This window comes from Ruditapes philippinarum, unplaced genomic scaffold, assembly GCF_026571515.1.
Source record: "Ruditapes philippinarum isolate M1 unplaced genomic scaffold, ASM2657151v2 ctg3072_1_1_1_1, whole genome shotgun sequence".
In the NCBI taxonomy this organism is placed as follows: Eukaryota; Metazoa; Mollusca; class Bivalvia; order Venerida; family Veneridae; genus Ruditapes; species Ruditapes philippinarum.
The window spans coordinates 46,067-62,236 of record NW_026865530.1 but is presented as its reverse complement, the minus strand read 5'-3'; the positions used below and the strand labels follow the sequence as shown (position 1 = coordinate 62,236).

Here is a 16,170-nt window from a genome sequence, read left to right as displayed (position 1 = left end):
TCATTTCTCAGGAAACATATATTATACTATATATTTTAACATCTTTGATAAAAAGTGTCAAGACAATCAGGATTAAATCAGATAAAATCAGCATGTATTAATGTTAAATAAACTTGGAAATTCAATGTTTCACCATTACTCATAATCTTCCCTGACTACAATCGATCTGCCAAGTCGTTTTTAGTTTTTCCTCAATGAATGTTTTATATTCAAAACGCTTTTAATCAATAATTTATCTTTTCTTATCTTTTTAAATGTAAAAGCCAATCATGAATACTTTCTAATTCAATTTGACAAACAATGAAGTATATTTGTAAAACCATTAGTGTAACACTACAAATGATCGACGGATAATTATTTCAAACTTTATTCTGGCGAAAAAAGTCAATATTAATAAAGTTGGCAAACACGACATTAGAATTTCTGTAAGAGAACTTCGTGTCATTTACATTCATAACTAAGCACTTGTCATGTTAATCATTGTTGAAGTCGATTTCTTCCTTACTAGGAAAGAACACTTCCTCTTTATTAAAGAATTACACAATACAAAGAAGACAACAATCATTTCAAATTGAACAAAATCTACGTCATCACAAATATTTTTGAAATGGAAAACCAGTAACGATACATGTATTGTCTTAAACTCTTGTTTAGAGTTCGTTAATTAATTAAATTGAAAACAAATATTCAATTATTTAATAATTAATTGAAAATAATTATTCAATTATTCAAATAATATGACTTAAATTTTATAAAAAAAACTTTCCTTTTTTATGTTATAGAGAATATTTAAATACTAATTGATACTAATTTACTACTTATATTTCTTTGAAGGTAAATATGGATTAATTGGAAAAACCTTAATATGTCTATGCCATTATTTGTGCAAATCAGTGGAAATCAGTTGATAACTTATCACTACACTGCATGCTGGAGCGGCTGTAAAACGCGTTTGCAATTTATCAAATGCACTTATCACTATAAATTTTCTGAAATATTGTATTGATGCGCCATATTCTCCAGAATATTTTTTGTGATTCTTTGCAGAATGCGTATAAACCATACACTTATTTTGCTCTGTAAATTAAAATACATACCACCATATTTACATTGCGTTTTCAAAATCACTAACACAGTCTGAAAGTATGCTTTGAAAACAAGATATACATTTTCAAAAACAAGTAAAAACAAACATACGGCATATTCATATAAATTTACACTATTTATCTTCGGTTTGTTTAGATTGTTTTTGCAGATCTGTAAAGCTTTTTAAGACCTATTACAACAATGTTTAAAGAATGCGAGACAAATGTTGATAGTAATAATGTATACAGTACAAAGACATTATGGAGTCCGTTAATAATGTATGCATCTAACAGGGGAACTTTTGTCATTTTAGAGAGTAATAATCTTTCAGAAAACGACCGTTTACTGTTAATTAGATCATTCTTAAGTGAGAAATGATACTAAAAGCGATTTTCATATCATAATTACATTTAATAATATGCCTTATATTTTGCCTTTAATTGTAAATTTTATAATTTTATGTCAATTAGTGACATTTCCTAAACCATTCAAGTAATAAATGTACATTTGCAGCACATTTGACACAAGTCAGCCAATCTAAATGTTTAGATATGAGTTTGATTTCTTGGATTATAGAAAATACAAAAATATTTCATTTGTTGTTTAACAATTTTCAATGATGCTGAATGTTTATTGATAATTGTTAAGATATTTTGCGTGAAATATATTTTACCAACATGTGCGTTATTCTTTGTTTCACTTAGACTGTTGGTGCCTTCATCAACTTTAAAATAAATAGTTAAAGTATATAACGTAAGGTGTGCATACACAGCGGGAATATTTATTACATTATAACTAGAATCATATAAAACTACTGATATTTCAATGCACCTCAGATTCTGTGCTTGAAATTTGAAATCATAAAGATATTTATGTGATTAAATACATGTTTTATATTAAGTAATTAAGATGCCTTTCTTACCAATACATAGATTACTTCTAAAGTGGTATTGAGCTATACGCTTTATAAATTTGCTTGATATACTTCCGCTTCATCAGCATGACAAACTTGTTCATACTTTGATAAACACGTGTATATATTAACACATACTCTTAAGCACTTGTTATTTACGTATGATTTCAGAACCAACATGGTCATGGACGCCTCTTTTCAGCAACGGTAGAATAAAGAGGTATTATCATTTTCCAAACAAATCTTTTGAACTATTTCATGTAAAATATTTAAGTGAATTTGTAGATTGAAACCAAAATATATGTATAAAAAAACACATTGTTAAGCTTGTTCCTTTCTAAAAATTAAGTATCTATTTAAAGTTAATAAAACGACATAGTATCTTGTATGCATGTATAAACAAAATCACATGGGCCTTATCACCATGATTTACATCAATTTCGAAAGATTGAAACTTAGAGAACATGTTGCGTTTTCGAAGATGCTCTGCTCGGAAAATTTGCAATAACTACTGTAAAAACCACTTATATCTCTCTGTGATAGGAAGTCATTTTATATTATATCTAGTATTTTAGCTGCTACTCAAGCGCATGATTTAAAAAAAAATTGAAGAAAATCGATAATGCATTCAAATGGTTTTAATAAAGTCTTTTACGTTGAAAATTTAAAACAAGTTATTGAAAAATAAAAATAAATTTTGCATATTTGGCTAGCTTTTTTCCAAAAGTTTAAATAAGACGATTTGTCAGTTGACAGTCACACATTTAACAATTTCTTTTCTCAAAACTTTATTTGAAGCTTTAGGTTTATCAGGTAGTGAACATATATTTAAAGACGTTGAAATAGAATAATACTTTATTATATTGGTAACAAGAAAATCGACAAGACTGTAATGTCTTCTATTATTTTATTTGCAATGTTAAAAATATTTTCAAATATGCATGCTAGTTTTATGAAATAGTTGACAATTAAAACTGGTTATCTAGTTATATCTTGTTCTTTTTTCTTTTAGGAAAATGATTTAAAATATCGAATAAAAATAGTTGTTAGTTGCCAATAACAAATTTATTTTCAATTTTCCATGATTTATCTATTCTAATTTATTACTCAGACAGATGATGTCTTTAATGTAAGTTTCAAATTAATATCTCACTTTCGAAATTTTATCATCAATAACATACGTATTTATAATTATATGTTCTTAAAATAATTACAAATCAAATTGAATATATTTTATAATTACTTTTAACCGGATAGTTGCGGATTTATTCAGTAACAAGTGAAGTGCACAAGTCGTAAACCTCGCTGTTTTAATCTTATTCAAGATAACACTTTGTAAGTTATTTGGTAATATCAAAATTTGCACTTGTAATTATTCAAATATGCTATTTTATGATGTTCTTGTGGTTTCCTTACAAATTATGTAATGCTTAGTGTACTAGTGTAAAAATTGTATGATAATTTATTCTCAACATTTTAAAACAACTTAAGTATGCAGCTATAAAAAAATCGATGTCATTTTTTATTTTGAACCTCTTGTATTACATGTTGAACTGTTCATGGCGGTTTCTTTTTGCCAAATCAACTTATAACAGTATTTCATGAAAATATAAGATTTCTAGAACATATCATACAAAGCATTGTACATGTATTCGTATCATGTTTCCTTCCTTTATAGTTTTTCTATTTTATTTAAGGTATTTGAATGCCACGTCTGTTTGTTCATCAACGTATCATTATGCAGTGAAATAATTCTTTAAATGATCAAACTTTTATACTATTCATCAAACTATTGTAATGTTTTTAAAAAGAGTTATTGAACGTGTCTATACAGGCAGTGTATCATGTTGAAAATGAAGCATTTAAATTTCTTACTTTAAATGGTAATATAACTAACATAATGATTTGAAAACAGTCGTTTGGAGTGACACTTTTTTAAATATAAAAACACAAAACTAATTGGGAAATTGCCAAATAGACATCATCCTCAGTCAATACCTACCCACATTTTTATTAAACATCTCAAGATGGTGTGCACGTGTGTATAAACAAAAATATAAGTATCTACAATTTAATGCCATATGTTACAGTATTTTTTCAAACCTTTTAGGACACGATAGAAACCATGTTCCATAAAAATTTGATCATTTTAAAAACCCATGTCTGTGTATATCAATAATTTATTGACTCTTTTTTATTTTATTTCCGTTGCTTATTCATTTTAAAACAAGAACAGATTATCAAAGAATAATATCTAAAAAAGCTTTCTAACAATAGCTGACTTATTCACAACTTCCACTTTCCTTCTGTTCATCAAATGTTTTCGCCAGACTCTTAATCATAATTGCGCAAATATAATAAAAGTCAACCTTTGCGTACCGTACTTTTCATTGGTATACCTCATAGTATTAAGCTAAAACAAACTTGTTCAGTAGAAAATTTAATACATTTATGCATGCAGACAAACTGTCTAAACGTCTGTTGAGCATATTCATCATGTTTCATAATAGCAAAGGATTTGCTGAAATAGTATAGAGAAACATATATCATTTATTGAAATTCCTCCAGTGCTTTTGTTTTTACAACGAACGCAGACGAAATGCGCTCAATGTTTTGCAAGCGGTTTGATTGAATCATACGGCTTACCTTTCAGCTATAACTTTTAATTATATCTCCATGTAAATTTCTCATTGGATTAACTTTAAGGAAGCTGTTTGTTATTTTGAAAGAAAAGTAGATATGCAAAGGAGTTAAAAATATATTCAAATTAAATGAGTAAACAATTTAGACGTGGTGGTCTTCTGTGTATAAGAAATTTCAAAAGAATTCCCTTATGTTTATGCTCGCCTCTATTCGTGGAATGAAAAAAATGTAACTATTTACGCGATGAATCAGACTAAAAAAGACTATGGCCATTTTATTTTTGCAAAATTTTTGACAAATGTACGATGGTAATTTGCTAAGCCTAAAAACCTTTTAACATTTTTGGATGACTTTGGACATGGCCAGTTGGCTACTGTTTTTATATTTTGAGAAGTTATGGCCATTTTATTTTTACTAACTGTTTTTTTAAGGAATTTTACTTTTTTTTGGAAGAAAACACATTTTTTTGGCTTTAGCTTTAAACCATGTGTGCGGAATTTTTTTAGGGCTTTGGCTATATTTTTTAGATGGTTTTTAAAAATTTTTTTTAGCACCAATATATTGTTTAAGAATGCCAGTACCGTTTTTTAAGTTAATTTACGCAAAATTAGATTTATTACTTTGGAAAATGTGGCTGGTGCATTGGTTAGACCAAACCCCATTTTAACATGCTTAAACAAGCCGTATTTTGTTAGAAACGCTGTTTTTTTTTGTTTTTTTTTACTTATTTTGACTTGCCAATACGCTGATTGCATTAATTAGTTTTCAAAAACCCGTTTGTCAGAGATCGACAAGTACAGTCGATAGATCACGGTCGTCTTCTAGACACCAAAGATCAAAATTCCAGAAGTCCGAGCTTTTCAAGGTCAAGATCATACAGATATAGGAATAAATCTTCAAGCAGCAGCAGTAGCTACGAGATCTCGACAAGAGGCTATGGTCATTTCAGGTCAAGACGTATAAGTACGGGTCCCATGATAAGTATTGCAAGCCATCTAGACGACATGACAGAAGTCGCTCTTCGAGTTATTCTGATCGAAGCAAGTCAGAAAAGAGGGGTAACCCGAAGGAACTTCCAGTATTTTGCGGTATGATGGGAAGACGAGCTGGTTATCTTTAAAGAACAATTTTGAAAGTTATCGAGCTGTTTCGAACTGGACTGACAGTGAAAGTAAAGATTACCTTACTTGGAGTCTTCAAGGTAAAGCGTTAGATTTCTTCACGATAACAAATAAAGCGGGGCAATTGCCTATTCATATAAGCAAATGATGAAGAAATTAGAGACCAGATTCGGGCGACCAGGAACTTACCGAGACGTCACGTGTTAAGTTCCAGCAGGCTAGACAAGCATCAGATGAATCTTTAGATGATTGGGCAGATCGAGTGCTGACACTTTCGACATATGCATTTAAGGATCTACCCGAAGAATACAGAATGCGAGAGGCAATTTCGAAGTTCTGCCAAGGATGTATTGATAGAGAAGCAGGAAAGCATGCATGTTTCGAACATCCTAGGAGTATACAGGCTGCACTAAATGCTGTGAAGCATCACCAGTATATCTCTGAGGCAGTTGATGGCAAAAAGCATTCTAGAAGATCTAAAGATGATGTGTCAATTAATGCAGTAAATACATCAGTTGAAGCCAGGGTGGAACAATTGCCTGAACAAAGCTATGGAACAGCTTAGCAGTAAAATTCAGCAATTGACTAAAACCAATAAAAGAAAAACTGAATCTAGGACAGGAAGAGGGCTATCATGTTTCTTTTGCAAACAAAGGGGCCACATAAGAAAGACTGTCCAGGATTTAAAGAATGGTTGAAGAAAAAGGGGCTATCTAACACTACGGAACAACAACGAAATCCAGCAAATCGTGATTTAAACAAGAAAGGGCTGAATGGAATGGCCAAAGAACGTTCAAAGCCCGCAGAAGTAACTGGTCAAAATGGTAAAAGATTCTCGCGACTTCTAGTCCGGAAGCTGATGTCATCTGTGAAGAACAACCAGTTACAGATCACGAAGATGTTATTAGCCTTCGTAAAGGTGACAAGACTTCTTAGTCAAGGTCATCAAAGATCATCTTAAACACCCTATAGTTACTGCAACAATTAAATCTGATGAAAAAGACCATACAGATGGCATGACTTCTAGTCATGTTAATGAAAGTGAAGATATTTTGAAAGATGGTAATACAGTCAAATTAAATTTAGGTATCCAAGAAACACAGAATGACGGAATTGTCAGCGTTCATCAAGTGCGAGCTGGTTCTTCTTTTGTGTTACTGACAGTTGGTGATCAAGAAGTCAAAGCAAGAATTGACTCTGGTGCTGAAATTACCATACTCTCTTCAAAAAGTCTTCGCTACCTTGAGCAAAAAGCCTGCAAAAGTAAAAGATGTAGTTATGCAAATGGCAGATCAAGAAGCAGTACTAAAGGCTTTATCACTAAACCATTAAGATTGCAACTCGGATCTCAAGTATTTCATGAAAGAGTTTATGTTGCACCTATTAGTGATGAAATGCTGCTTGGACATGATATAATGCATCATTTAGGAGTTATGATGGATATGCATTCAGACACTTTAATTGTGAATGGTGAGCAGATTCCTATGAATACAAGCTTTAGAGAGGGAAAGCTGACTATTGCAAGAGTTACAGTGGCAAAACGTACTGTGGTTCCGCCAAATTCAGTTGTTCGGATGTCATGCAGTCTCAAACACCACATCTGAGTGACTATTTTATAGAACCAGATGAAAAGTTGAATACAGTTGGTATATTGATGCCAAGGACATTGATGTCTTCAGATACGGAGCCAATTGTTTGTTTAGTCAATCCAACTGACTCTTACAAGACATTCAAGAAGGGTAAAGTGATTGCAAATGCATATGAAGTAGAACATATCCTAGATGAGCAAAGCGAAAATAGTTACATCTCTGCGCTAAAGAAAATGAAGTGACTTCTAGTCATTCTAAAACTACAATCGTCTAAAATCTCGAAGGATTTCTAGTTCTACGAGATTAAGAGTTAGAACAGTCGCCGAACAGTTGTGTGAATCATTAGAGACTCCAACAGAAGTGGTTCCAGATCATCTGCTAAAGTTGTTTCAAGCTTCTACTGAACATCTTAATCAAGGGCAAAGTAAAAAGTTAGCTAAACTCCTTAGCAATTATAAAAATGTTTTCGCTAAAAGTAATTTCAATTTAAAAAGCTTTACTACAATAGAGCATACCATAGACACCGGAGATGCAAAACCCATAAAACAACGCATAAGGCGCACACCAGCTTGTTTTGTTGGGAAAAAAAAAGCATCTAAAAAAAATGGTAAATGCCGGTGTCATACAAAAGTCTGTATCAAAATGGGCGTCCTCTCCAGTTCTAATCAAAAAGCGTAACAAATCTGTAAAATGGTGTATAAATTACAAAGCCCTTAATAATGTCACGGTTAAAAATACTTTCCCATTACCATTGGTCAAAAATTGCTTAAATACATTGTCAAAAAGCATCTGGTTTTCTAAATTAAATGCAAACTCAGCGTATTGGCAAGTCAAAATAAGTAAAAAAAAACAAAAAAAAACAGCGTTTCTAACAAAATTACGGTTTGTTTGAGCATGTTAGAATGGGTTTGGTCTGACCAATGCACCAGCCACATTTTCCAGAGTGATGAATCTGATATTGCGTGGATTAACTTGGAAAACGGTACTGGCATTCTTAGACGATATATTGGTGCTGGGAAGGAATTTTTGAGGACCATCTGGGAAATATAGCCGAAGCCCTAGAAAGATTCCGCACACATGGTTTGAAGCTAAAGCCAAGAAAATGTGTTTTCTTCCAAAAAGAAGTAGAATTCCTTGGAAGAACAGTTAGTGGAATAAAATGGCCATGACTTCTCGAGATATAGAAACAGTAGCAAACTGGCCATGTCCAAAGTCATCCAAAGATGTTGAAAGGTTTTTAGGCTTAGCAAATTACCATCGTACATTTGTCAAGAACTTTGCGGATATAGCACTGCCGTTATACAAACTAACGGGAAAGAATGAATTTCACTGGGGCGATAAAGAACAAGAAGCATTCAATACATTAAAGGAAGCTTTAACATCACCACCAGTTTTAGCTTTACCAAATCAAGAAGATTCTTTTATATTAGATTCGGATGCTTCGGATTCGGCTATAGGTGCAGAATTACTTCAGGTTCAAGATGAGAAGAGAAAGTCATTGCTTATAGCAGCTTTTCATTAACTCCAGAACAAAAGAACTATTGCACCACCAGAAAAGAACTTTTGGGCATTGTGAGGTTCACGAGGCAGTTTAGGCATTACCTTTTAGGAAAAGTCTTCACTGTGAGAACCGATCACTCTAGTTTGACCTGGTTATTAAGATTTAAGGAACCACAGGGTCAGCTGGCTCGATGGATAGAGGAACTTTCACAGTATAACATGATTGTTAAACATCGAGCTGGATCGAAACACGGCAATGCGGACGCGCTGTCAAGAATTCCGGAAACTTTGACACCGTGTAAATCGTATATAGCTGGCATTAAGCTTGCAGATTTGCCATGTGGTGGATGTCCTTACTGCATTAGGGCTGCGAGCAATGGGCCAAATTTATTGATGATGTCGACGACTCAGTAAGATTGGCTCAGCAGGGTATAACGACATCCAATTCAGTGAACGTTCATATGGGGGCAACTGCAGAACTGTGCGGGTCAAGTCTTGAAGATGTAGCAAGTATTAGGATCCAGGTTCATGATGAATCTGACTTGAGTACATCATGCAGAACAAGAGATGCCCAAAACTTCAAACAAATAACTTCAGTAAAAAGGCAGTGCTATAATGAAGAAAACAGTACAGATCTTCTAGATCGTACTGAAACAAATACAGAAAGCATCGGTTTTCTAGACCATGCTGATACCGGAGAAGAATGGAGTCTTATTGATTGCGTGCTCACGGCAGATGTCACAAGTTTAGGCGGAAGTGATTCTCATTTCGATATAGTAACGTCAGGCATCGGAGAGGGAAGGCAAAATTTCATTAGTCTTTGTCCAGTAATGTCTATGGATGAAGATAGTTCAAGTCTTCCTTCTTGCTGGGGATTCACTTTCGAGGATCTACAGAAAGAGCAATCCAAAGATAAAGATTTGCATTTCATAATTGAGTGGTTGAAAGACAAGAGAGTACCAGATGAAGGAATTCTATTCCTCTCTAGTCCAGAATCCAAATTCTATTGGCTTAATAAAGAGCTATTCCATTTGGTTGATGGTGTTCTTTTTAAAAACAATTCAGATGCTGAAGATCTACAGTTAGTTATACCTGATAGTTTAAAGGAACAGGCACTACTTTGGCATCATGACATTCCTTCAGCAGGACATCAGGGAGTAGCTAGAACGAAAGCTAAACTAAAGGAGAAATTCTTTTGGGTTCGTCTTTCAAGAGATGTTGAATCTTATGTGACATCTTGTGCTGTTTGCAATCAAAATAAGAAGAAAAAGCGATATGGTAAGGTACCACTTACTGAATATCAAGCAGGGGCACCTATGGAACGCGTGCATATAGATTTTCTCGGACCTTTGCCTAAAACGTCGAGGGGTAACCAATATTGCATGATGATGGTTGACCAGTTTACAAAGTGGGTAGAATGTGTACCACTACCATCCCAGAAAGCGGAAGTGACTGCAAAAGCTACCATTGATGACTTCTTTAGTCGCTTTGGTTTCCCATTCCAGATATTTACAGATCAGGGAAGAAACTTTGAAAGTCAATTATTTGAAGCTCTTTGCAAGGCTCTACATATACATAAAGCAAGAACAACGCCATATCGGCCATCCAGTAATGGTCAAGTAGAAAGATTTAACAGAACGTTGCTCGATGCTGTTAGATGTTTCATTGGCAAGTCTCAAGATAGTTGGGATCAAAACATTCAGCAGATAGCGATGGCGATCAGAGCTTCCGTAAACCGCAGTACTGGATTCACACCAAACATGTTAATGTTGGGAAGGGAAGTTAATACACCAGCACAACTGATGTTTCCCAATGCAAAAGCTGAAGCCCCAGAAGAGTATGGTGAATATATATCAAATCTTTTGCAAACCATACAAAAAGCACACATAACAGCGAGAAATACTCTTAAGACATCTATGAAGCGTATGAAGCGTGATTATGACCTAAGAGTATTGTACAGACCATATTCAGAGGGAGATGTTGTCTATCTTCTAGATACAGCATCTACTAAAGGTAAATCTCGCAAGTTATGCCCTCCATGGAAAGGTCCAGCCATAATAACAAAGAAGCTGTCAGCAATATTGTATCGGGTGAAATTGCGTAATGCTATATTCGTCACCAACCATGATCGGATGATGCCATGTAGAGATCGAACATTGCCATCATGGATTAAAAAATACAAGGATACGCCTGAATCCGACGCTGACGAGCCAAATACTGAAGATAATGAAGTATACTGCATCTGCAGGAAGCCATGGAACGGAAGATTCATGATACAATGTGAATATTGTGATGAGTGGTTTCATGGATCATGCGTCAACATCACCTCTACAGATGCCCTTGACATTGACCGATATAAATGCCGATCATGTAAGGACAATAACGTTAGACTGAGATGAGGGTGAGCGTTGTAACTTTGTTATTCTTTTTGTATTTTTCAGTTATGGCACAGAAAATGGATACAGAGGATTTTGAGGTTATCGCTCTGAAATACCTGGAGCAAGGACGCATATACACACCAGCCAGGGAATTTATTAATAAGATTAGTTTGAGATTCCCTGGCGTTCAAGATACTGAAAAACGTCAGAAACTGATATTGGATATGGTTAATCTGGTGAAGACCAGATTAGCAACATATAGAAACAAGAAAACCTGGAGAGCTTGGTTACAGGAAGCAGCAATCCAGTTGGACTCAGCTCAAATAGCCCACAGGGATTGGATCTCCAGCAATATCTGGATTCTCAAGGATAAGCCAGTAAGGAAGCCAGATCCTCCAAGTCCAAGGGAGGATGATATTTCGGATGATATCTTGGCATTGTCGGCTGGAGAGGAAGAAGTGGCGGCTCTTCTAGAGTCCCCTTCTAGTTCACCGAAGGTACCGATGGAAGTGTCGATTCTTCTAGAGTCCCCTTCTAAGGTGTCCGTGGAAGTTCCAGATATTGTTGTGAGCAGTCCTAGAAGATCACCAAGGAAGGCCACAAAAAAGAGTCTTATTCATGAACCTTCTAGGAATACAGGAACTCCAAAACCCATGGTTAGAGCTGAATCTTCAGGGAGACGGGAGAAACGGGCTTCTAGTCCGTCTTCCAGGCATGCTTCACATCAAGAGCGTAAGAAGGCGAAACTTCCTGTGGCTTCTAGTTCAGAAGTTCATTCGCAACCCGCACAACCTACCAGATTGTCTGTTACTTTCGGACGAACGGGTGGAGATCGTAGTGTCGCTATGGGGAGGGGTATGACCATAGATTACCCCAAACCACTTCATCCTGAAAGGCGTGCGGCTCCTCCACCTGCTTCAAGCTGGAAGAAGCAGAGGACAGAAGATACATTGCTCAAAGTCAGGAAAGCGATGGAAGAGAAAAGATCTACAGGGAAAAGGCGGTCTAACAAAAGGATGAACGTTAAATGCTGGGTGCCAAACTGTTTGGAACCGGCCCAGTATATGAAGGTTCATGCCTTCAAGCATCATGTCCCTGGGATTTTCGATGAAAGGCTACAACCTGACAATGAGTGGGTATTGCGGGGAAGAAGGAACGCTCTGATCCAAGCAGCCAGGTGGCTTTTGGTAAAACCAGCAGCATCCCTTGATGAGTTGATGTCATTTGTTAGGATTCAGAAACTGTTACTATCAACAGGGGATACAGTGGTGTCATCAACTCAGACGGAAGCTATGCAGGCTTTCTGTGGGTTTCTTAAATCCGAAGTTCCGAAGGAATTTATTTTGGAGCCCATCAACTCACCAGGTGCTCTAATCCATTGGAAGGTACTTCAGTTAATCGCAGCAAGTTTAGATGCTGAAGAAAGGGAGTACTGGAAGTCTAGCTTTCCTATTCCAGAGGGCATGGTGATTGATGAGCCTGAAGAGGAACCCGCTGAAATATTACCAGAAGCCTATGACAGTCATTTCCACCTGGACAGGACTTTGCGAGAACTGAGTCTTCCTTCATCAGGTACATTAGAAGATATTCTTGCAAAGGTTCCTGTTGATCATGACAAAAGGATCAAGTTGGTAGGAGAAGTTGCCGTCTTCTGTGATCCAAGGACGTATCCTTCTGAGCGGAGCCTTCTAGGCCTGCCAGGGGATATGAAAGTTGCTGTCGGTTTCCATCCAAGACATGCTAAGCAAGGACATCGGGAAAGACAAGAGGGTCTTGAACGTCTGTTCAACCTCCTACAGCTCCCAAAAGTGACAGTTCTTGGAGAAATTGGACTGGATCATACAGAGCCAATGAAGTATTGGCACTATCAGGTGGAATTGATTGAAGCGATACTGCCCAAGTTGGAAGAACGACATGTACTGGTTATTCATTGTCGTGGAATAGAGGGTGACTGTGGTACAGAAGCATATTTACTTCTTCTACATGTTCTAAAGAAGTACGTTAGATCACGTCACCCTATACATCTACATTGTTTCACAGGTGACCAGTCTGTGCTTAAGAAATGGTTGGAGACATTTCCAAGGACGTACTTTGGCTTCACTAGTCTGGTGGATTCCTTTAATCGTGACCAGATAGCAGCGCTCCGAGAAATTGAAGAGTCTCGCCTGCTTCTTGAGTCCGATGCACCATATTTTCCCGGTAGGGGATCCAGAGTATCGTCGCCTGGACAACTGTATAGAGCAGCGAATGCAGTGGCTCACCGTCTTCAAACATCGCCTGAAAGGATTCTGGAGATCACAGTCGCAAATGCCCTGTGTCTCTATGAAGGGCAGTATCAGTAAAAACCAGCAGGAAACTGGTGGAACTTCTAGTTCACCAGTCTAAAGTTGATAATTCATCCAAGTAAAGTGCTGGTTGGATTCCTAGTTTTTCAGTAAAAGCGTCATTGTTATATTCAGTTGAAACTTCTAGTTCATCTGAGAAATGATCCAGATTGCTCCAGGTATACCACAACAGAAATAACCTCAATACAGATCAAGACTCCAGTGTTCTTTGATCCGAGTATCAAGGAGATCTTCTCCGATACATCCAGGCTGGTGGTTGTGAAAAATGAAGTTCCAGGTGGCTTCTAGCCTTTGAGAATCTTTACAGCAACGCCAGTGTACCAAAAGGACTTCTAGTCCTTCCTCTACAGCCTACTTATTTAGGGTAAGTTAAAGCCGCGATGTGATATTAATTCACAATTAAGGAAGTAAACGAGCTTCTAGTTCTTTACTGATGCATTCACAGCATTACTCCCAAGACCGAAGCCTTCATTCATAAAGTTGGGGGGAGTGTTGTGAATGCAGGAAATGATTTAGTGGTCCTAGACCTACCGGACTGCATGCGCATGCGCGACGGTTTTCGCGGGACTGAAAAAGTACCCGGATAGTTCTAGGATTGAGTGATTGAGTTCTGCGTTGGCTGGCGAAGTGGCAACATCGGGATCAAGCTTTGGTAAGCTCCCGGCCTGTTTTCCCTTCTTTAGGCTATGATTTAAGGAAATACAACAATATTATATCTAGTATTTTAGCTGCTACTCAAGCGCATGATTTAAAAAAAAATTGAAGAAAATCGATAATGCATTCAAATGGTTTTAATAAAGTCTTTTACGTTGAAAATTTAAAACAAGTTATTGAAAAATAAAAATAAATTTTGCATATTTGGCTAGCTTTTTTCCAAAAGTTTAAATAAGACGATTTGTCAGTTGACAGTCACACATTTAACAATTTCTTTTCTCAAAACTTTATTTGAAGCTTTAGGTTTATCAGGTAGTGAACATATATTTAAAGACGTTGAAATAGAATAATACTTTATTATATTGGTAACAAGAAAATCGACAAGACTGTAATGTCTTCTATTATTTTATTTGCAATGTTAAAAATATTTTCAAATATGCATGCTAGTTTTATGAAATAGTTGACAATTAAAACTGGTTATCTAGTTATATCTTGTTCTTTTTTCTTTTAGGAAAATGATTTAAAATATCGAATAAAAATAGTTGTTAGTTGCCAATAACAAATTTATTTTCAATTTTCCATGATTTATCTATTCTAATTTATTACTCAGACAGATGATGTCTTTAATGTAAGTTTCAAATTAATATCTCACTTTCGAAATTTTATCATCAATAACATACGTATTTATAATTATATGTTCTTAAAATAATTACAAATCAAATTGAATATATTTTATAATTACTTTTAACCGGATAGTTGCGGATTTATTCAGTAACAAGTGAAGTGCACAAGTCGTAAACCTCGCTGTTTTAATCTTATTCAAGATAACACTTTGTAAGTTATTTGGTAATATCAAAATTTGCACTTGTAATTATTCAAATATGCTATTTTATGATGTTCTTGTGGTTTCCTTACAAATTATGTAATGCTTAGTGTACTAGTGTAAAAATTGTATGATTATTTATTCTCAACATTTTAAAACAACTTAAGTATGCAGCTATAAAAAAATCGATGTCATTTTTTATTTTGAACCTCTTGTATTACATGTTGAACTGTTCATGGCGGTTTCTTTTTGCCAAATCAATTTAAAACAGTAGTTCATGAAAATATAAGATTTCTAGAACATATCATACAAAGCATTGTACATGTATTCGTATCATGTTTCCTTCCTTTATAGTTTTTCTATTTTATTTAAGGTATTTGAATGCCACGTCTGTTTGTTCATCAACGTATCATTATGCAGTGAAATAATTCTTTAAATGATCAAACTTTTATACTATTCATCAAACTATTGTAATGTTTTTAAAAAGAGTTATTGAACGTGTCTATACAGGCAGTGTATCATGTTGAAAATGAAGCATTTAAATTTCTTACTTTAAATGGTAATATAACTAACATAATGATTTGAAAACTGTCGTTTGGAGTGACACTTTTTTAAATATAAAAACACAAAACTAATTGGGAAATTGCCAAATAGACATCATCCTCAGTCAATACCTACCCACATTTTTATTAAACATCTCAAGATGGTGTGCACGTGTGTATAAACAAAAATATAAGTATCTACAATTTAATGCCATATGTTACAGTATTTTTTCAAACCTTTTAGGACACGATAGAAACCATGTTCCATAAAAATTTGATCATTTTAAAAACCCATGTCTGTGTACATATCAATAATTTATTGACTCTTTTTTATTTTATTTCCGTTGCTTATTCATTTTAAAACAAGAACAGATTATCAAAGAATAATATCTAAAAAAGCTTTCTAACAATAGCTGACTTATTCACAACTTCCACTTTCCTTCTGTTCATCAAATGTTTTCGCCAGACTCTTTATCATAATTGCGTAAATATAATAAAAGTCAACCTTTGTGTGACGTACTTTCCATTGTTATACCTCACAGCATTTATAAAACAAACTTGTTCAGTAGAAAATTT

The 16,170-nt window shown here is 34.9% G+C and overlaps 1 protein-coding gene across 1 annotated transcript; it reads left to right on the top strand.

The window, feature by feature from the left end:
• Positions 1–11,250: 11,250 nt before the first annotated feature.
• Positions 11,251–14,178, top strand: LOC132729448 (uncharacterized). The gene has a single exon (XM_060715213.1). The coding sequence runs from the start codon at positions 11,296–11,298 to the stop codon at positions 13,570–13,572; it is 2,277 nt and encodes a 758-aa protein (XP_060571196.1). The 5' UTR covers positions 11,251–11,295; the 3' UTR covers positions 13,573–14,178.
• The last annotated feature ends 1,992 nt before the right edge of the window (positions 14,179–16,170 follow it).